This window comes from Phyllobates terribilis, unplaced genomic scaffold (genome assembly GCF_046119375.1).
Source record: "Phyllobates terribilis strain yellow unplaced genomic scaffold, ASM4611937v1 Scaffold_2__4_contigs__length_985480577, whole genome shotgun sequence".
NCBI lineage: Eukaryota > Metazoa > Chordata > Amphibia > Anura > Dendrobatidae > Phyllobates > Phyllobates terribilis.
The window spans coordinates 265,758,401-265,783,459 of NW_027362762.1; the positions used below are offsets into that span (position 1 = coordinate 265,758,401).

General features: G+C 42.7%; 1 protein-coding gene across 14 annotated transcripts in view; it reads right to left on the reverse strand.

Moving 5' to 3' along the window:
- Positions 1–16,011, reverse strand: part of MYCBP2 (MYC binding protein 2) — a 275,096-nt gene extending 259,085 nt beyond the window's left edge. For all 14 annotated transcript variants that reach the window (XM_073664071.1, XM_073664076.1, XM_073664064.1 and 11 more), the window contains exon 1: positions 15,377–16,011. In XM_073664071.1, coding sequence (XP_073520172.1) covers positions 15,377–15,636 — 260 coding nt within the window. In that variant the 5' untranslated portion in view covers positions 15,637–16,011. The remainder of the gene's footprint in view (positions 1–15,376) is intronic.
- Between the last annotated feature and the right edge of the window lie 9,048 nt (positions 16,012–25,059).

A 25,059-nucleotide genomic window follows, 5' to 3' on the forward strand; every position in this document is an offset into this window, starting at 1 on the left:
TTTTTTTTTCCCCAGGGACCACATCACATCTGAAGTGGCTTTGGGGGACCCATGACAGAAAATACCCAAAAGTGACATCATTCTAAAAACTGTCCCCCTCAAAGTTCTCAAAACCACATTCAATAAGTTAATTAACCCTTCAGGTGCTTCACAGGGACTAAAACAATATGGAAGCAAAATATGAACATTTTACTTTTCACAAAATTTTACTCTAGCCCCTAATTTTTTTTTATTATTTTCACAAGGGTAACAGGAGAAAATGGAGCTAACAATTTGTTGTGCAATTTCTCCTGAGTACGCCAATACCCCATATGTGGGGGAAAACTATTGTTTGGGCGCACGGCAGGGTTAGGAAAGGAAGGAGTGACGTTTTAGAAAGCAGACTTATGGAATGGTCTGCGGGCGTCATGTCATGTTTGAAGAGCCCCATTTTGGAAACTACACACCTCAATGATTTAATCCAGGGGTATATGGAGCATTTTGAACCCACAGGTACTACAAAAGAACTTGATAATATTAGGTAGCCATTGAAGATTTTTTTTTTTTTCCCACGAAAACATTGTTTTAGCCCCAAATTTGCAATTTTCACAATGGATAATAGAAGAAAAACGTTACACAATTTCTCCTGAACGCGATCATACCCCATATGTGGTCAAAAACGTCTGTTTGGGCACATGGCAGCGCTAGGAAAGAGCGCTATTTGTCTGGAATAAATTGTGAATGCCATGTCGCATTTGGAGAGCTCCTGACATGTGAACAGCAAAAAAAAAAAAAAAAAAACACCACAAGTGACCCCATTTTGGAAACTAGACCCCACAAGGAATTCAGTTCCCACTAAAACACTGTTTTAGCACCCAATTTAGAATTTACACGAAGGGTAATGGGAAAAATTGGACCCCACAATTAGTTATGCAATTTCTCCCAAATGTGGCAGTACCCCATATATGGTTGTACACTACTGTTTGAACACACATGAAGGTTCGGATGGGAAGGAGCGCTACTTGGCTTTTAGAACACAGATTCCCTTTGAGTAGCTTGTAGGCTCCATTAGCTGAGCTCCTGAGATGCCAGAACAGCAGATTCCCCCCAGGTGACCCCATATTGGAAACTCCACTGCCTAAGGAATTCATCTAGGGGTGTAGTGAGTATTTTGAACTCATAGGTGCCTCACAAATGTGGAAATGACATTTTTGTGGAAAAAATTTAATTTTTGAGTTTGCTGCAAATTTGTCCAGTACACAAGTGTTAAGATGTGAAACTGGACCCTATAATTTATTGCGCAATTTCTCCCGAAAGCAGCGATGCCCCATATATCATCAGAAATTACTGTTAGGCAACACGTCAGGGCTCCATTTGGAGCACAGATTTTGGTAGAATAGTTTGCTTGCGACATTTGCAGAGCCCCAAATGTGTCAGAACAGCAGAGAAACCCCAAAAGTGACCCCATTGTAGAAATCGCACCTCTCAATGAATTAATCTACGGCTGCAGGGACTATTTTGTAACTTCCACGCCAGGCTTCATTCTGGAGAATTGCAAATATGCCATTTTAGTGCACATACATTGTGACCCCATAAAGTGTAGAGCCCCCATACATTTCTCCTGGTGACACACACCCCGTAAATTGTTAAGTGCTCTCTCTCCACTACAATAATACCAAACATGTGGCTGCTTACTGCGGTTTAGGCACAGTGGGGCTCACAAGGAGGGGGCACTTGGGAGTGCAGATTCACTGGACTTTGAAGGGGTGGGAGCTGTCATTTTTTCTAGAGTCTGTTCTACCAGTAACGTGTGAACCCCCCTATAGTCCCAGTGACAGATGATGGACCTGAGTGGGGGCTTGTTTTGTGCGGGATAGATTAGGATTAATTGGTAACATTTTGGGGGAGCATGTTTTTTTGATTGCTTCCAGAATAAGGCTGGATCACCTTCTTGTGGTCTATGTTGAGCAACTACGTTGGATTTCCATGTGAATCCCACAAAAAATGCGATTCAGTCGAAACCCCCGATGGAACCACCCATCATAATGATGCAGATGGAGACAGTTTGGAGTTCGTTTGGCATCACCTTCGGTGGTATCCATCTTTTTAGGCGTGCACAGATCTGTGGTCGCCCACACTTGTGTGCTTTAAAAACTAAAAATGATGGGACGCTACCGGATCAGAGACCAGTTCATAGTACCTCCATCTGCCTCATATGTGAATGGTTCCGTCAGGGGTTTTGTCTGAATCACGGTTTTGGCGAATTTACATGGAAACCCCGGTGTACGCGCTCAGTGGAGAGCGCAGGATAAATGTTAGCCGAGCTTATTCCGATTTTTGGGAGATAGATTGAACAAATGGACAACAATACAAGAATAGTTCTCATTTTTATGCGGTATAAGCGATAAGGCGGAGTTATTTTTCAGGTCAGTGCAATTACAGAGATACCAAATTTGTCAGTTTTTTTTTATTTTACTGCAATCACAAAAATGTTTTGTTTTTTGTAAAAAGTTTTTTTTCGTTCCCATATTCTGAGAGCTGTAACTTTTTAATTTTTGGGCAAATAGCTGTATGAGGACTTGTTTTTTGCGGGAAGAGTTGAAGATTGTTTTTGCACCACTTTGGGGCACATAATATTTTTAAATCACTTTTTATTCAGGTTTTTCAAACACAGAATGAACAAAAAACAGCAATTCAGTTATTGTTTTTATCTTTTATGGCTTTCACAGTGCAGTAAAAGCGATAAGACTGATTTGTTCGTCGAGTCGATTACAGCGATACCAGATTTATACTATTTTTTTTTTCTTTATGCTTTGCGATTTTTACACATTAAAAAATAGTATTTTACAAAAAGGAATTTGTTTTTTTGCATTGCCATATTCTGAGAGCTGTAACTCATTTTTTTGCCAAATGAGCAATATTAGGGCTTAATTTTTGCAGGACAGTTTGGCGTTTTTACTTATACCATTTTATTTTTTTTTACATATGACTTTTTGACAGTAACTTTTTTGAGAGTCAGTATGATCTAAAAAAAAAATAAAAAAAATGCCAAAAGTCGCTTTTTCAAGAAAAAAAATTTAACGTCGTTCGCCATACGGAATAAATGACATGCCAGTTTTATAGAGCGGGTCGTTCCGGACGCGGCGATACCAATTGTGTGCACTTTTGCTTGTTTATTCACAAACGCTGGGTGTGTTTTTTTTTTTCCTGTTTTACTTGTTTTATGTAATATTTTGTCACTTAGTCCCCCTGTGGGACTCGTATAATTTTGATTTTTGTCAGCATCTCATTGACACAGCCTGTGAGCAGGGCTGTGGAGTCGGAGTCATGAAGTCGGTGTCCATTTTGGTAGAATCGGTCTAAAATGGACCGAACTAAAGTTGCTCACAAGAACCAGCGCAGGGTATTAATTCCATATTTACAAATTGCTGTGAGGCAAATAGGCGCTTACTAAAGATTCTGTGAAGAATAAAATATAATCTTTATTATCAATTAACTAATGTGCAACTTAAAAACACATGTTTGTGTTAGTCCTCCCTTGGAATATTTTTCTATTCCAGAGCTGAGACTTTTAGATGATACTGTCAGTATCCGTAAATATAGGTAATCTCACAACCAGAGAAAAAACATTAATAGACAGATGTCCCACAGGGATATACAGTTGAAACCAGAGATTTACATGCACTATATAAAAAGACATATATACATGTTTTTCTCAATATCTGACATGAAATCAGAATAAACCTTTCCCGTTTTAGGTCAATTAGGATTACAATAATTGTTAATATTTGCCAAATGCCAAAATAATGAGAGAGAGACTGTTTTAAGGTATTTTTATTACTTACTGCAAAGTCAGAAGTTTACATACACTAAGATTACTATGCTTTTAAACAATTCTGGACTGCCCATATGATGATGTCAAGTGTTTGGAAGCTTCTGATGGTTTTTTTGGCAACACTGAGTTACAGACACCACTGTGGATATATTGTAATGCACACCTGAAACACACTGCTTATTTGTGTAGCATCATGGGAAAGTCTAAAGAAATCAGCCAAGATATCAGGAAAAGAATTGTGGACTTGCACAAGTGTGGCTCATCCTTGGATACAATTTCAAGATACCTGAAGGTGCCTCATTCGTCTGTACAAACAATTCTATGCCAGTACAAACAAGATGGGAATGTCCAACCATCATAAAGCTCAGGAAGGAGACGGGTTCTGTGTACCAGAGATGAACGTGCTTTGATCCAACATGTGCATATCAACCCAAGGACAAAAGGAAAAGACCTTGTGAAGATGATGGCAGAAGCTGGTAAGATTGTGTCAATATCCACAGTGAAACAAGTACTGTATCAATATGGGCTGAAAGGCCACTCTGCCAGGAAGGCATTACTCCAAAAGAAACATAAAAACGCCCGATTAATGTTTGCAAATGCACACAGGAACAAAGACCTTCATTTTTGGAGACATGTCCTGTGGTGTGATGAAACTAAAATTGAACTTTTTGGGCATAATGACCATCGTTATGTCTGGAGGAAAAAGGGAGAAGCTTGGAAGCCTAAGAACACCATCCCAACTGCGAAACACAGGGGTGGCAGCATCATGTTGTGGGGTTGTTTTGCTGCAGGAGGGACTGGTGCACTTCACAAAATAGATGGCATCATGAGAAAAGAAGATTATGTGGCAATACTGAAGCAACATCTCAAGACATCAGCCATGAAGATAAGACTTGGGCAGAAATGGGTCTTCCAAATGGACAATGAGCCGCATACTGCCAAAATGGTAACAAAGTGGCTTAAGGATAACAAAGTCAATGTTTTGGAGTGGCCATCACAAAGCCCTGATCTCAATCCTATTAAAAATTTATGGGCAAAGCTGAAAAGGCTGGTGCGAGCAGGGCGACCTACAAACCTGAAATCAGTTACATCAGTTTTGTCAGGAGCAATGGGCCCAAATTCTAACCAACTATTATGAGAAGCTTGTGGAAGGATATTCCAAACGTTTGACCCAAGTCATTCAGATTAAAGGCAATGGTACCAAATACTAATGAAATGGATGTAAACTTTTGACTTTGCAGTAAGTAATAAAAATGCCTTAAAACATTCTCTCTCTCATTATTCTGGCAGTGGGCAAATATTAAAAATTATGGTAATCCTAATTGACCTAAAACGGGAAAGGTTTATTCTGATTTCATGTCAGATATTGAGAAAAACATGCACATGTGTCTTTTTATATAGTGTATGTAAACTTCTGGTTTCAACTGTAACTCAGATCCCTTCTCAGTAACCCAGTCTACCCCTCAAATACCAGCTACTATTCAAGGGTCATTAATTGGCACTGCTAACTATATTCATGTACAATAGGGAGACTCCGTCATTCATATAGAATAGAGAGAATCTCTAGATCAGCCAGTCGATATCTGGCCAGGTTACCTTGTTACTATCTATCCTGTACTGGTTGATGGATTATACAAGATGAAATAGTTAGCAGTTCCAATTAATGACCCCACGAATTGTAGCTGGTATTTGAGGGGTTGACTGGATTACTGAGAAGGGATCTGAGTTATATCCCTGTGAGACATCTATTAACCCCTTTACCCCCAAGGTTGGTTTGCACGTTAATGACCGGGCCAATTATTACAATTCTAACCACTGGTCACTTTATGAGTTAATAACTCTGGAACGCTTCAACGGATTCCCCCGATTCCGAGAATGTTTATTCGAGACAAATTGTACTTCATGATAGTGGTAAAATTTCTTTGATATCACTTGCGTTTGTGAAAAAAAAAACGTAAAATTGGTGAAAATTTTGCAATTTTCAAAATTTGAATTTTCATGCCCTTATATTAGAGAGATATGTCACACAAAATGGTTTAATAAATAACATTTCCCACATGTCTACTTTACATCAGCACATTTTTGGAACCAAATTTTTTATTATTATGGAGCTATAAGGGTTAAAAGCGATTTCTCATTTTTCCAACAAAACCATTGTTTTTTTTTTTTTTTTTAGGGACCACATCACATTTGAAGTCACTTTGAGGGGTCTTTATGACAGAATATACCCAAAAGTGACACCATTCTAAAAACTGCACCCCTCAAGGTGCGCAAAACCACATTCAAGAAGTGTATTAACCCTTCAGGTGCTTCACAAGAATTTTTGGAATGTGGATAAAAAAAAAAAAAAGGTACATTTAACTTTTTTCACAAAAATGTTAATTTAGACCACATTTTTTTTATTTTTGCAAGGGTAACAGGAAAAAAATGGACCCCAAAATTTGTTGTGCAATTTCTCCTGAGCACACAGATACCTCATATGTGGGGGAAAACCACTGTTTGGGCGAACGGCAGGACTCGGAAGGGAAGGAGCGCCATTTCACTTTTTGAATGTAAGATTTGCTTGAATAATTAGCGGACACCATGTTGCGTTTGGAGAGCCCCTGATGTGCCTAAACAGTGGAAACCCCCCACAAGTGACACTATTTTGGAAACTACACCCCTCAAGGATTTTATCAAGGGGTATAGTGAACATTTTGAACTCAGAGGTACGACACAGAACTTGATAACATTAGGTCATCATATTGAATAAGTTGTCATTAGTCTTGAGTGCAAGTGCTCGCTACTTGAGTTTGCATTGGGTACTCGGGAATGCACCAAGTATTGCGGGTGCTCAAGTGACATGCTCGAGACCCTGCCCACATGTTGCACAGTTATTAGACACCCCAAAAAAAACAATATGCAAGGATCGCTCGTGCACGGCAGACAATCCCCGCAAGGTTTTTTTGGCTGTATAACAGATGCAAAACATTTGGGGCTGAGACTCAAGCATGTCACTCCAGCACCTGCGATACTCGGTGCATACCCGAGCACCCAATGCAAACTCAACTAGCAAGCACTTGCGCTCACTAGTCGCTATATCGTCGTCATTTTTTTCTTTACTTTCGAAAAAATCCCAATCCTAACTGTAGCGTTTATTTTTTATGCCGTTCCTCGTGCGGTATAAGTGATTAGACCGCTTTATTCTTCGGGTCGGTGCGATTACAGCGATGCCAGAATCATATCGGGTTTTTATGATCGACAGCTGTCACACACTAAAAGACGCTTTTTTTTTTTTTTGCGAAGACTAGTTTTTGCATTGCCATATTTTGAGAGTAATATTTTTTCCTTATTTCGGCAGACAGTCATGTGACTGCTTGTTTTTTGCGGGACACGTTGACGTTTTTATTGGTAACATTTTTGGATCGCTTTCTATTCCAATTTTTGGGAGGGAGAATAAACAATCTTGGAATGTTTTTTTTTTGTTTGTTTTTTTTTTAAACCATTCCGCGTGTGGTAAAATTGATAAGGCAGCTATTTTCTTTGGGTCAGTATGATTACAATGGTACATTTATATATTTTTTTAATGTTTTGGCGCTTTTACACAAACTATTTAATAGAAAAAATATTTTTTTGTATCGCTTTATTCTGAGAGCTATAACTTTTATATTTCGGCCGATGGAGTTGTAAGGCAGCTTGTTTTTTGCGGGACAAGATGACGTTTTTTCAGCGGTACCATTTTTATTTGCAATCGTCTTTTTGATCGCGTTTTATTGCATTTTTTGTTTGGCGGTATGATAAAGCATGTTTTTTTTTGTTTGTTTGTTTTTTTCACAGTGTTCACTAAAGGGGTTAACTAGTGGGACAGTTTTATAGGTCATGACATTCCGGACGCGGCGATACCATATATGGGTACTTTTATTATTTGTTTGATTCCCAATACTATTTATGGGTACAATATATTTTTATTTTTTGGATTATTTTTTTCATGTGCAGGACCGCTCCTTGCACATAGTACTGGGTGTCAGCTGTGACAATCAGCTGACACCAAGCGGCGATCACCCCGCACCGGTTGTGTGGAGGTGCGATCGCCATATGACCTAATAGTACGTTATTGGTCTAATCGGCCCAGGTCACACGTCAGAAAGGGGTTAATGTTCACTGGGGAAAAAAAAAAATTCTCTGGCTTGCAAGATTACCTATATTTACGAATTCTGACAGTATCATCTAAAAGTCTCAGCTCAGGAATTGAAAAATATTCCAAGGCAGGACTAACACATACTTGTGTTTTTAAGTTGCACATTACTTAATAAAGTGATAAGTAATAAAGATTATATTTTAACCTTCATAGAACCTTTAGTTAGGCAAATAAGCTCTAACAGAAATTGGCAAATTCCAGTATAGAATGGACCAACTACTAAAACATATAATAAATTGATACAATAGTACAATGCAGAATGTGCTGTAAACTTTCTCATAAGAATTTGGGAAAGTTCTAAAATGTCCTATAAATGTCTGTTCTGTTCCTGATCTAAGGATTTAAGCTTTTAGTTGAGATGAATCTGTGCTGCACTTTATGTACATGCTCAGTAGTGAGGCAGTGTTGTGGAGTCGGAGTTAGAAATCAGGGAAATTGAGGAGTCGGAGTAAGTTTGGCTTACCGACTCCACAGCCCTGCCTGTGAGATCCAGCTTATAGCTGGATCTCACAGGCCACCGTACCCTGGGGTCATTACATGAACTCGGGGTACCATGGTAACCATCGGTACCCACAATTCTCATCACAGGGGTTCGATGGTTACAAAGCGGGTCTTTTAACCCCGTTTTAACCAATTAAATACCGCTGTCGCAATTGACAAAGGTGTTTAAGGGGTTAATTGGCCCTGTTTGGTTACAAAACTGGCCGGGGCCAATAACGCAGCGTATCAGCTGTCATGTACATGAATTGCGACCGCCGGGCGGCGCTACACACTTAATCCCAGTCGCAGTTTTAAAGCGGGGGATGAGGGAATAGGGCCCCTCAACGTCCACCATTTTAATGCGCATCGGTCGTTAAGGGATTAAGCAAGAGGAACCACTAACCAAACAACACCATGAAGACCAAGGAGATCTCCAAATAAGTCAGGGACAAAGTTGTTGAGAAGTAAAAGTCAGGGTTGAGTTATAAAAAAAAATATCCTAATCTCTGATAATCCCCCCCGAGCACCATCAAATGGAAAGAGAATGGTACCACAACAAACCTGCCAAGAGAGGGAAGGCCAACAAAACTCTCAGCCCAGGAAAGGAGGACATTAATCAGAGGCAACACAGAGACCAAAAGGTAACCCTGAAAGAGCTGCAGAGTTCCCAAGCAGAGACTGAAATATTCGTCCATACGACCACAGCCCCACTATCAGTATTTGGTCAGTATTTTTTCCTCAAGAGTGGGAGCCAAAACCAGGAGTGGGTGATAAATTCAGAATTGGCGACTTGTTCCTATTATACCTTTTCTCTGATTGTTCCTCACCTGGTTTTAGCTCCCATTCCTGAGAAGAAAAGAAAAAACGGACCAAATACTGATAGTGGGGCTGTGGTCTAAGCCAGAGGTCCCCAACCGCCGGTCCGCGGACCAGGACGTTGGGGTTTTTAAGCCGGTCCGCGGCACCGCCACAGACAATCCCTAAACATTGACAGTGTGCTCTGGTCTGCGGTGGCTCTGAGCACACTGTGTGGGGTGGATGCTGCCCGCTGTTCTAGACTCCCGCAGGGTAGACCTGTAGAGGACCTGTGATGACATCAACTGTGATGTCACCACAGGTCCTGAAGCAGGATGAAGCAGGGGCGGAACTACCGCCCGTGCAGCCGGTTCATTGAACGGGGGTCCCGAGGGAGAGGGGGCCCCTCCAGCCTCCAGCAGGGCCGCCATCAGGGCATGACTGCCCTGACTCCAGTATGGGGCCCGGCCGGTAGGAGCCCCCTCTTGTGCGTCTCTCTCCTCATGGGGCCCCCGGCCCCATGCAAAGCGCCGGGTCCAGGACATCTCATAATTCCTGTGACTTCCGGTCATGTGACGGCGCCGTCACATGACCGGAAGGCAGGAGAACCTGGTGTCAGCGATTTGGACGAGCGCCAGGATTCTGCAGGGATCGCATGGGGGTAAGTATAACAAGTTTTATTTTTTTTTTAAATACAATTAACTAGGAGTGGGGGGGGGTGAGAGATGCACATGGGGGGGGGGGGGGATTGAGAGATGCACATGGGGGGGGGATTGAGAGATGCACATGGGGGGGGGGGGATTGAGAGATGCACATGGGGGGGGGGGGATTGAGAGATGCACATGGGGGGGGGGGATTGAGAGATGCACATGGGGGGGGGGATTGAGAGATGCACATGGGGGGGGGGGATTGAGAGATGCACATGGGGGGGGGGGATTGAGAGATGCACATGGGGGGGGGGATTGAGAGATGCACATGGGGGGGGGGGGATTGAGAGATGCACATGGGGGGGGGGGATTGAGAGATGCACATGGGGGGGGGGATTGAGAGATGCACATGGGGGGGGGGGATTGAGAGATGCACATGGGGGGGGGGATTGAGAGATGCACATGGGGGGGGGGATTGAGAGATGCACATGGGGGGGGGGATTGAGAGATGCACATGGGGGGGGGGATTGAGAGATGCACATGGGGGGGGGATTGAGAGATGCACATGGGGGGGGATTGAGAGATGCACATGGGGGGGGGGGATTGAGAGATGCACATGGGGGGGGGGATTGAGAGATGCACATGGGGGGGGGATTGAGAGATGCACATGGGGGGGGGATTGAGAGATGCACATGGGGGGGGGGGATTGAGAGATGCACGGAGGGGGATGAGAAGTGCACGGAGGGGGATGAGAAGTGCACGGAGGGGGATGAGAAGTGCACGGAGGGGGATGAGAAGTGCACGGAGGGGGATGAGAAGTGCACGGAGGGGGATGAGAAGTGCACGGAGGGGGATGAGAAGTGCACGGAGGGGGATGAGAAGTGCACGGAGGGGGATGAGAAGTGCACGGAGGGGGATGAGAAGTGCACGGAGGGGGATGAGAAGTGCACGGAGGGGGATGAGAAGTGCACGGAGGGGGATGAGAAGTGCACGGAGGGGGATGAGAAGTGCACGGAGGGGGATGAGAAGTGCACGGAGGGGGATGAGAAGTGCACGGAGGGGGATGAGAAGTGCACGGGGGGGGTGAGAGATGCACATGGGGGGGGTGAGAGATGCACATGGGGGGGGTGAGAGATGCACATGGGGGGGGTGAGAGATGCACATGGGGGGGTTATGTTTACATAACTTTGTTGCCTTATGAAGGGCGGGGGGGGGCCCCAAAAATTTCTTGCACAGGGGCCCACTACAGTCTGTGTCCGCCCCTGGGATGAAGTAAATGCAGCTGAACAGCAGCTGTCAGGACAGCTGCCCTGTCCTGCTGCAGGGCGTGATGGGGCCTCAGTGATGCGGCTCCTGGCACAGCACATTATGTGGGGCTCCTGGCATAGCTCCTGGCGGGGACCTGGTCTACACTATATGATAAGTATGCACTAAACTCCAAATCCCTCCATTACCCCGCCCCCATATGACCAAAGCCCCGCCCACCCCACCCCCTCCTTGCTGGGCCATGGAAAAATGATCTTGCTTCAAGCCGGTCCCTGGTGCAAAAAAGGTTAGGGACCACTGGTCTAAGCCATACAATCCAAAGAGGTGGCCTTTATGGAAGAGTGGGCAGAAAAAGGTTTACTTGGACATAAAAATTGCAAGGCTTGTTTAAAAGTTTGCCAAAATACAAAACTTTTCGCTACCAAAGTAAATGCCATTTCTGGCACCAAACCAACACAGCTCGTCACCCCAAGAACCCCAGCATCAGCAGCAGGGACAGGGAAAATAGATGGTGTGAAATACAGGGATATTCTTGAGCAAAACCTATTTCAGACTGTCAGTGACTTGAGACTGGGACAGAGGTTCACCTTCCAACAAGACAAAGATCCAAAGCACACTGCTAAAGAAACACTCGAGTGGTTTAAAGTGGAAACGTGTAAATGTTTTGGAGTGGCCTAGTCAAAGCCTAGTCCTTAATCCAATTGAGAATCTGTGGTCAGACTTGAAGATAGATTGTTTCGTCCAGTGAACAGCAAACTTGAAGGAGCTGAAGCAGTTTTGCCTTGAGGTATGGGCAAAGTTCCCAGTGGCAAGATGTGGAAAACTCAGACTGATCCAAAGCGACTTACAGCTGTAATTGCTGCAAAAGGAGACTCTACAAAGTACTGACTTTAGGTGTGTGTGGGGGGGGGGGGGGTTTGAATAGTTATGCACACTGAAGTTTTCATTTTTTTTCCTATTTGTTGTTCGCTTGACAATAAAAAGAAAACCAAAATTGAACTGATGCAATGCCTCCAAAAAAAAAAAAAGTGGAATTCTAGGTTGTGAAGTAGCAAAACATGACAAATGTCAGGGCGGGGGTGAATACTTTCATAAACCACTGTAGTCTAGCTCCAGCCACGTTGTGATCACTGTCAATGTCTTACTTGAACCAGGTATATTTGGAAAATAAGAAAACTAGCCGCATTTCTTGACGCATGCAACCTTCACCCATAGGGCACAGTCACACGTTGCATATTTGGAGAGAAATTTTTACACAGATTAGCGTGTAAAAAATTGCCTTGTAGCACCATCTAAGAAAATGTGATGTCACCAAATCTGGTCTTACAGTCAGTCACTAGCTGCAGCGTATTGGTGCCAAGTCCATCTGGACCAAGCAGGGAATACAGAGAAAGTGGTGAGCCCCGGGGAAACAGGAGCCACAGGGATCCGTACTGTGAAGAATCTTTATTATTTAGCTGTCCCAAAGGTGTTAGGTTTTTTTGGAGCCCAAACAAGCCCTTTAATACAGAGTTCAGTTTCCTCTTACTTTTATATGTGCCTTTAAATCATAAATTGACATATTACTGTACATTTTAAGAAATCAAGAAGTCCATCACATCCATTCCATACAACTATCTAAATTAGTGACAGCAGAAAGCTGCCAACATGACTAGACACAGTGCTGTACAAGTCATCCAGCCACACCCATGATAGTAGAGCCTGCCTGTAACAAAGCCAAACACTTGTCAAGCCCAGTACGGAGAACCTGTCATGCTTGTTTTCATGTCGTGGTGTACGGCTCGTGGGAACCCAGCTCAGTCCTACGGGACACCAAGTGGCATTACTATGGGAAAAAAGAAGCAGTCAACCCACAGAATACAGGCCCTGTGCGTAGGACAACTACATTGTGCTCAGCTCTTACACAATCTGCATTTCTGGACGTTATGAAACAGGAGATTTCGCACCACTGCACGCAGCCCCATATACTGAACTCTCCACATTACAGCGTTCAGCAGAGTAAGATAATCACAGCCACCCATTACTAGGGGGATTCCTATGCTGCCATGTATGTGTGCACACATCTGCAGGGCGGCGAGTTGTGACATGTGACACGAGAGCTGTCAGGATAACAAAGCTCCCAGGGATAATAGCAATGCAGAATAAGGCAGATTACAGAAGAAATTACTCAGCCCCTACACACCGCAAAATAATCTATACGTTCATGAATCATTTACCGCTCATAGTGTCCTCCTGTGCTCAGCAATAAAGTGTCTAGCTCACAGTTAAACCTTACCTTTAAGTGCCCTTGTATTGATTACATTATTGGCTCATTAATAAAATCAGTAGAATAAAACCTGTGGGAAATCCACACCAGACAGAAGCAAGCCTCCTACTAGGTGTTCAAACGCTGGAAGTTTATCACTCTGCACATACCCAGTGCCCGCAGTCACCATCTCCCATTTACCCAGACATGTGAGCATCCACTTCATGCACTATGGTATGTAACATGTCTGCGTCATTGGGGTCATATTACCTGCACACCAGTACTTCCAGCCGTTTTATGGACATTACCTAGGACTCTCACAGCCACAATGATTTATAGTAAATTGCATCCATTCATATCGATTTGTAAGGCCTCATTCAAATGTCAGATTTCACTGATAAAACATGTAACCATTATATGGCGCCGTTCACACCGAATCAGTGTTAGACTATGGGCCCATAAAAACCTCACGCCACACTGATGACTTCTTAGTTAAATCACCATCTGTTTCTCACTGGGGAAACCTCAATCAGCTTTATGCATGAGCGTAAGGGATGACAGAACAGACACTGACCAAACAACTGAGGAAAATAGGTCCACTCTTTTCACACAAGAATGTCTGAATGAGGGCCAAGTCTCGGTTCACATCTGTGTCCATAACACAAGCCACCACGGTCTGCCTGACCCGTCACATGCTGACAGACAGATGTCATCGCCATTAATAGTCAGACTCTATTTAGGGGGTTAAAAAAAAAAAAAAAAAAGTCCAGCACAGAAACATAAAAAAAATATACAGAATGTGAGAACCCAGAGTGACATACCCAGTGCCACCATTCTCCTACTACTAGTCAATACATTCCCCTGCTGCCATGCATTTACCTGCCATATTGTCATGTGATCACCCAGTGCCACACATTCAGTGTACACATATCGGTGGGTGATGCCCATTGCCCATGCATCTTTGTGGCAGTTTTTGGAGCCAAACACAGGAGAGAATAACAATGAAAGGGAGAGGGGGGGGGAGAGGAAAGCCGGATACTTGTGTATCCACTCTTGTATGTGGCTCAAACTACTGCCACAAATACTGCGTGAGTGACAATACACTGATGCCACATGTAGCACTCATGCCAGGCTATACGAGACTGACATCATTATCTAATAATCAGAAGTCCGGTGGTGTGGGAACAAACTTCCCAAAGAGTCCACAACTATGCCCCCTCACCCACACATGATAACTGCTGGCAGCAGCAATTCCTGCCACCTCACCTGGAATAACCTGTGCTATAAACACACAGACAGCTCACTTACTGGCAGGTAGAGCCGCGTCACTGGTATTGGGGAACACTGGCATCCCATATACATCAGCCTGCAAGTCAGCGTCCCATAAACACCAGCCTGCCCGACTGCCAATGACATCACATGTACCACCATGCCCGTCAGCATGTACGATGCCAAATATACCACCCTGTCAGCAAATACAGCTTGTACTGGGGTACACTGGCACCACATATACCACCATAACCCTGCCTGTCAGCAGCTGATGGCATCAGTAATGGGGTACCATAGCACTAAATATACACAGTCCATGAGCAGCTAATGTCACCAGTGCTGTGGTACCTGACAGCCCCCCCCCATACACACCCCGTCAGCACCGCCTGACGGCCCCCCCCCCATACACCCCGTCAGCACCGCCTGACGGCCCCCCCCATACACCCCGTCAGCACCGCCTGACGGCCCCCCCCCATACACCCCGTCAGCACCGCCTGACGGCCCCCCCCATACACCCCGTCAGCACCGCCTGACGGCCCCCCCCCATACACCCCGTCAGCACCGCCTGACGGTCCCCCCCCCCATCAGCACACAGACCCTCCCGCAGCCCCTTGCCCTGTGCCCCGTCACTCTGCACACAGCCGCCGGGGACAAGGTCCGGCAGTGGGGGAGGAGGGCTGTACCTGGCCGCCTGGCCGCTTTGCTGCTCCCGGTCTGTCACCGCCGCGGTGTAGATCTGCCGGTAGCGGTCAGCCAGGGCCTTCCCGGATAACAGCAGCTGGTAGCGGCTCCTGCAGTCAGGCCTGGCGCTCAGCTCTTGACTCCCGGCCATAGTGATCCGTGCCGTGCAGGAGGCGGAAGGTGCGGGCGCAGGGAAGAAGCCGTGTTCCCCCGGGCCGGATGAGGCGGCGGGAAGAGGGGGTGCGGTTGCTGCGCACATCATCTTCCTCGGGCGTTGTGTGGAGACGGTGTGTGCGTGTCACTGCAGCATCGGGGGTTCGTCCGGCCTCACCGTGTCCTCCCGGGACGTGCAGCCTCCTGCTCACCGACAATCACCGCAATCCCAGAGTCAACCCACGCCCCGACCCTTCACCATCCTCCCTGCTCAGCGAGCGAGTCTGAGCGCCCCTCTCCGGAGCTCCGCTGCTCCGTCACACGGCTCCAGTGCCCACAAGCTCCGGGTTCTGCCAGTCAGCTCCACCTCAGCCCCGCACAAGTGAAAGCTGCACACTCAGTGCTGCCATCTTAGCTTCATTATCTGCTGCTGCTATTTCTCCTCATCACACAGAGCATGCCGGGAGCTGCGGGCTGGTCTGCTCCTGCTGGGAACACACCGCCCCCTGCCGGGCTCAGCTGTGCACAGCGCCTGGCCGCACAGTGACGGCACTAATGGGCGATAATAACTATGTGTACACGTTATATACCTTCTACTGTACACAGCACAGAGCAGACGGCACTAATGGGCGATAATAATAATCTATGTACACGTTATATACCTTCTACTGTACACAGCACAGAGCAGACGGCACTAATGGGCGATAATAATAATCTATGTACACGTTATATACCTTCTACTGTACACAGTGACGGCACTAATGGGCGATAATAATAATAATCTATGTACATGTTATATACCTTCTACTGTACACAGCACAGAGCAGACGGCACTAATGGGCGATAATAATCTATCTACACGTTATATACCTTCTACTGTACACAGCACAGAGCAGACGGCACTAATGGGCGATAATAATCTATCTACACGTTATATACCTTCTACTGTACACAGTGACGGCACTAATGGGCGATAATAATAATTATGTACACGTTATATACCTTCTACTGTACACAGTGACGGCACTAATGGGCGATAATAATAATAATCTATGTACACGTTATATACCTTCTACTGTACACAGTGACGGCACTAATGGGCGATAATAATAATAATCTATGTACACGTTATATACCTTCTACTGTACACAGCACAGAGCAGACTGCACTAATGGGCGATAATAATAATCTATGTACACGTTATATACCTTCTACTGTACACAGCACAGAGCAGACGGCACTAATGGGCGATAATAATAATCCATGTACACGTTATATACCTTCTACTGTACACAGTGACGGCACTAATGGGCGATAATAATAATAATCTATGTACACGTTATATACCTTCTACTGTACACAATGACGGCACTAATGGGCGATAATAATCTATGTACACGTTATATACCTTCTACTGTACACAGTGACGGCACTAATGGGCGATAATAATCTATGTACACGTTATATACCTTCTACTGTACACAGTGACGGCACTAATGGGCGATAATAATAATAATCTATGTACATGTTATATACCTTCTACTGTACACAGTGACGGCGCTAATGGGCGATAATAATCTATGTACACGTTATATACCTTCTACTGTACACAGTGACGGCACTAATGGGCGATAATAATAATAATCTATGTACACGTTATATACCTTCTACTGTACACAGCACAGAGCAGACTGCACTAATGGGCGATAATAATAATCTATCTACACGTTATATACCTTCTACTGTACACAGTGACGGCACTAATGGGCGATAATAATAATAATCTATGTACACGTTATATACCTTCTACTGTACACAGCACAGAGCAGACGGCACTAATGGGCGATAATAATAATAATCTATGTACACGTTATATACCTTCTACTATACACAGCTCAGAGCAGACGGCACTAATGGGCGATAATAATCTATGTACACGTTATATACCTTCTACTGTACACAGTGACGGCACTAATGGGCGATAATAATAATAATCTATGTACATGTTATATACCTTCTACTGTACACAGCACAGAGCAAACTGCACTAATGGGCGATAATAATAATAATCTATGTACACGTTATATACCTTCTACTGTACACAGCACAGAGCAGACGGCACTAATGGGCGATAATAATAATCTATGTACACGTTATATACCTTCTACTGTACACAGCACAGAGCAGACTGCACTAATGGGCGATAATAATAATCTATGTACACGTTATATACCTTCTACTGTACACAGCACAGAGCAGACGGCACTAATGGGCGATAATAATAATCCATGTACACGTTATATACCTTCTACTGTACACAGTGACGGCACTAATGGGCGATAATAATAATAATCTATGTACACGTTATATACCTTCTACTGTACACAATGACGGCACTAATGGGCGATAATAATCTATGTACACGTTATATACCTTCTACTGTACACAGTGACGGCACTAATGGGCGATAATAATCTATGTACACGTTATATACCTTCTACTGTACACAGTGACGGCACTAATGGGCGATAATAATAATAATCTATGTACATGTTATATACCTTCTACTGTACACAGTGACGGCGCTAATGGGCGATAATAATCTATGTACACGTTATATACCTTCTACTGTACACAGTGACGGCACTAATGGGCGATAATAATAATAATCTATGTACACGTTATATACCTTCTACTGTACACAGCACAGAGCAGACTGCACTAATGGGCGATAATAATAATCTATCTACACGTTATATACCTTCTACTGTACACAGTGACGGCACTAATGGGCGATAATAATAATAATCTATGTACACGTTATATACCTTCTACTGTACACAGCACAGAGCAGACGGCACTAATGGGCGATAATAATAATAATCTATGTACACGTTATATACCTTCTACTATACACAGCTCAGAGCAGACGGCACTAATGGGCGATAATAATCTATGTACACGTTATATACCTTCTACTGTACACAGTGACGGCACTAATGGGCGATAATAATAATAATCTATGTACATGTTATATACCTTCTACTGTACACAGCACAGAGCAGACTGCACTAATGGGCGATAATAATAATAATCTATGTACACGTTATATACCTTCTACTGTACACAGTGACGGCACTAATGGGCGATAATAATAATAATCTATGTACACGTTATATACCTTCTACTGTACACAGCACAGAGCAGACGGCACTAATGGGCGATAATAATAATAATCTATGTACACGTTATATACCTTCTACTGTACACAGTGACGGCACTAATGGGCGATAATAATAATAATCTATGTACATGTTATATACCTTCTACCGTACACAGCACAGAGCAGACTGCACTAATGGGCGATAATAATAATAATCTATGTACACGTTATATACCTTCTACTGTACACAGTGACGGCACTAATGGGCGATAATAATAATAATCTATGTACACGTTATATACCTTCTACTGTACACAGCACAGAGCAGACGGCACTAATGGGCGATAATAATAATAATCTATGTACACGTTATATACCTTCTACTGTACACAGTGACGGCACTAATGGGCGATAATAATAATAATCTATGTACATGTTATATACCTTCTACTGTACACAGCACAGAGCAGACTGCACTAATGGGCGATAATAATAATCTACACGTTATATACCTTCTACTGTACACAGTGACGGCGCTAATGGGCGATAATAATAATCTATGTACACGTTATATACCTTCTACTGTACACAGCACAGAGCAGACTGCACTAATGGGCGATAATAATAATCTATCTACACGTTATATACCTTCTACTGTACACAGTGATGGCACTAATGGGCGATAATAATAATAATCTATGTACACGTTATATACCTTCTACTGTACACAGCACAGAGCAGACGGCACTAATGGGCGATAATAATAATAATCTATGTACACGTTATATACCTTCTACTGTACACAGCACAGAGCAGACTGCACTAATGGGCGATAATAATAATCTATCTACACGTTATATACCTTCTACTGTACACAGTGACGGCGCTAATGGGCGATAATAATAATAATCTATGTACACGTTATATACCTTCTACTGTACACAGTGACGGCACTAATGGGCGATAATAATAATAATCTATGTACACGTTATATACCTTCTACTGTACACAGCACAGAGCAGACTGCACTAATGGGCAATAATAATAATCTATCTACACGTTATATACCTTCTACTGTACACAGTGACGGCACTAATGGGCGATAATAATAATAATCTATGTACACGTTATATACCTTCTACTGTACACAGCACAGAGCAGACGGCACTAATGGGCGATAATAATAATAATCTATGTACACGTTATATACCTTCTACTGTACACAGTGACGGCGCTAATGGGCGATAATAATAATCTATGTACACGTTATATACCTTCTACTGTACACAGCACAGAGCAGACTGCACTAATGGGCGATAATAATAATCTATCTACACGTTATATACCTTCTACTGTACACAGTGATGGCACTAATGGGCGATAATAATAATAATCTATGTACACGTTATATACCTTCTACTGTACACAGCACAGAGCAGACTGCACTAATGGGCGATAATAATAATCTATCTACACGTTATATACCTTCTACTGTACACAGTGACGGCGCTAATGGGCGATAATAATAATAATCTATGTACACGTTATATACCTTCTACTGTACACAGTGACGGCACTAATGGGCGATAATAATAATAATCTATGTACACGTTATATACCTTCTACTGTACACAGCACAGAGCAGACTGCACTAATGGGCAATAATAATAATCTATCTACACGTTATATACCTTGTACTGTACACAGCACAGAGCAGACGGCAATAATGGGCGATAATAATAATAATCTATGTACACGTTATATACCTTCTACTGTACACAGCACAGAGCAGACGGCACTAATGGGCGATAATAATAATCTATGTACACGTTATATACCTTCTACTGTACACAGTGACGGCACTAATGGGCGATAATAACTATGTGTGCACGTTATATACCTTCTACTGTACACAGCACAGAGCAGACTGCACTAATGGGCGATAATAATAATCTATCTACACGTTATATACCTTCTACTGTACACAGTGACGGCGCTAATGGGCGATAATAATAATAATCTATGTACACGTTATATACCTTCTACTGTACACAGCACAGAGCAGACGGCACTAATGGGCGATAATAATAATCTATGTACACGTTATATACCTTCTACTGTACACAGTGACGGCACTAATGGGCGATAATAATAATCTATGTACACGTTATATACCTTCTACTGTACACAGTGACGGCACTAATGGGCGATAATAACTATGTGTGCACGTTATATACCTTCTACTGTACACAGTGACGGCGCTAATGGGCGATAATAATCTATGTACACGTTATATACCTTCTATTGTACACAGTGACGGCGCTAATGGGCGATAATAATCTATGTACACGTTATATACCTTCTACTGTACACAGTGACGGCACTAATGGGCGATAATAATAATAATCTATGTACACGTTATATACCTTCTACTGTACACAGTGACTGCACTAATGGGCGATAATATGTACACGTTATATGCCTTCTACTGTACACAGCACAGAGCAGACGGCACTAATGGGCGATAATAATAATCTATGTACACGTTACATACCTTCTACTGTACACAGTGACGGCACTAATGGGCGATAATAACTATGTGTGCACGTTATATACCTTCTACTGTACACAGTGACGGCGCTAATGGGCGATAATAATCTATGTACACGTTATATACCTTCTGTTGTACACAGTGACGGCGCTAATGGGCGATAATAATCTATGTACACGTTATATACCTTCTACTGTACACAGTGACGGCGCTAATGGGCGATAATAATAATCTATGTACACGTTATATACCTTCTACTGTACACAGTGACGGCACTAATGGGCGATAATAACTATGTGTGCACGTTATATACCTTCTACTGTACACAGTGACGGCGCTAATGGGCGATAATAATCTATGTACACGTTATATACCTTCTATTGTACACAGTGACGGCGCTAATGGGCGATAATAATCTATGTACACGTTATATACCTTCTACTGTACACAGTGACGGCGCTAATGGGCGATAATAATAATCTATGTACACGTTATATACCTTCTACTGTACACAGTGACGGCACTAATGGGCGATAATAATAATAATCTATGTACATGTTATATACCTTCTACCGTACACAGCACAGAGCAGACTGCACTAATGGGCGATAATAATAATAATCTATGTACACGTTATATACCTTCTACTGTACACAGTGACGGCACTAATGGGCGATAATAATAATAATCTATGTACACGTTATATACCTTCTACTGTACACAGCACAGAGCAGACGGCACTAATGGGCGATAATAATAATAATCTATGTACACGTTATATACCTTCTACTGTACACAGTGACGGCACTAATGGGCGATAATAATAATAATCTATGTACATGTTATATACCTTCTACTGTACACAGCACAGAGCAGACTGCACTAATGGGCGATAATAATAATCTACACGTTATATACCTTCTACTGTACACAGTGACGGCGCTAATGGGCGATAATAATAATCTATGTACACGTTATATACCTTCTACTGTACACAGCACAGAGCAGACGGCACTAATGGGCGATAATAATAATCTATGTACACGTTATATACCTTCTACTGTACACAGTGACGGCACTAATGGGCGATAATAATAATAATCTATGTACACGTTATATACCTTCTACTGTACACAGCACAGAGCAGACGGCACTAATGGGCGATAATAATAATAATCTATGTACACGTTATATACCTTCTACTATACACAGCTCAGAGCAGACGGCACTAATGGGCGATAATAATCTATGTACACGTTATATACCTTCTACTGTACACAGTGACGGCACTAATGGGCGATAATAATAATAATCTATGTACACGTTATATACCTTCTACTGTACACAGTGACGGCACTAATGGGCGATAATAATAATAATCTATGTACATGTTATATACCTTCTACCGTACACAGCACAGAGCAGACTGCACTAATGGGCGATAATAATAATAATCTATGTACACGTTATATACCTTCTACTGTACACAGTGACGGCACTAATGGGCGATAATAATAATAATCTATGTACACGTTATATACCTTCTACTGTACACAGCACAGAGCAGACGGCACTAATGGGCGATAATAATAATAATCTATGTACACGTTATATACCTTCTACTGTACACAGTGACGGCACTAATGGGCGATAATAATAATAATCTATGTACATGTTATATACCTTCTACTGTACACAGCACAGAGCAGACTGCACTAATGGGCGATAATAATAATCTACACGTTATATACCTTCTACTGTACACAGTGACGGCGCTAATGGGCGATAATAATAATCTATGTACACGTTATATACCTTCTACTGTACACAGCACAGAGCAGACTGCACTAATGGGCGATAATAATAATCTATCTACACGTTATATACCTTCTACTGTACACAGTGATGGCACTAATGGGCGATAATAATAATAATCTATGTACACGTTATATACCTTCTACTGTACACAGCACAGAGCAGACGGCACTAATGGGCGATAATAATAATAATCTATGTACACGTTATATACCTTCTACTGTACACAGCACAGAGCAGACTGCACTAATGGGCGATAATAATAATCTATCTACACGTTATATACCTTCTACTGTACACAGTGACGGCGCTAATGGGCGATAATAATAATAATCTATGTACACGTTATATACCTTCTACTGTACACAGTGACGGCACTAATGGGCGATAATAATAATAATCTATGTACACGTTATATACCTTCTACTGTACACAGCACAGAGCAGACTGCACTAATGGGCAATAATAATAATCTATCTACACGTTATATACCTTCTACTGTACACAGCACAGAGCAGACGGCAATAATGGGCGATAATAATAATAATCTATGTACACGTTATATACCTTCTACTGTACACAGCACAGAGCAGACGGCACTAATGGGCGATAATAATAATCTATGTACACGTTATATACCTTCTACTGTACACAGTGACGGCACTAATGGGCGATAATAACTATGTGTGCACGTTATATACCTTCTACTGTACACAGCACAGAGCAGACTGCACTAATGGGCGATAATAATAATCTATCTACACGTTATATACCTTCTACTGTACACAGTGACGGCGCTAATGGGCGATAATAATAATAATCTATGTACACGTTATATACCTTCTACTGTACACAGTGACGGCACTAATGGGCGATAATAATAATAATCTATGTACATGTTATATACCTTCTACTGTACACAGTGACGGCGCTAATGGGCGATAATAATCTATGTACACGTTATATACCTTCTACTGTACACAGTGACGGCACTAATGGGCGATAATAATAATAATCTATGTACACGTTATATACCTTCTACTGTACACAGTGACGGCACTAATGGGCGATAATAATAATAATCTATGTACATGTTATATACCTTCTACTGTACACAGTGACTGCACTACTGGGCGATAATATGTACACGTTATATACCTTCTACTGTACACAGCACAGAGCAGACGGCACTAATGGGCGATAATAATAATCTATGTACATGTTATATACCTTCTACTGTACACAGTGACGGCACTAATGGACGATAATAACTATGTGTGCACGTTATATACCTTCTACTGTACACAGCACAGAGCAGACTGCACTAATGGGCGATAATAATAATCTATGTACACGTTATATACCTTCTACTGTACACAGTGACGGCACTAATGGGCGATAATCACTATGTGTGCACGTTATATACCTTCTACTGTACACAGTGACGGCGCTAATGGGCGATAATAATCTATGTACACGTTATATACCTTCTACTGTACACAGTGACTGCACTAATGGGCGATAATAACTATGTGTGCACGTTATATACCTTCTACTGTACACAGTGACGGCACTAATGGGCGATAATAATAATAATCTATGTACATGTTATATACCTTCTACTGTACACAGTGACGGCGCTAATGGGCGATAATAATCTATGTACACGTTATATACCTTCTACTGTACACAGTGACGGCACTAATGGGCGATAATAATAATAATCTATGTACATGTTATATACCTTCTTCTGTACACAGTGACGGCACTAATGGGCGATAATAACTATGTGTGCACATTATATACCTTCTACTGTACACAGTGACGGCGCTAATGGGCGATAATAATCTATGTACACGTTATATACCTTCTACTGTACACAGTGACGGCGCTAATGGGCGATAATAATCTATGTACACGTTATATACCTTCTACTGTACACAGTGACGGCGCTAATGGGCGATAATAATCTATGTACACGTTATATACCTTCTACTGTACAC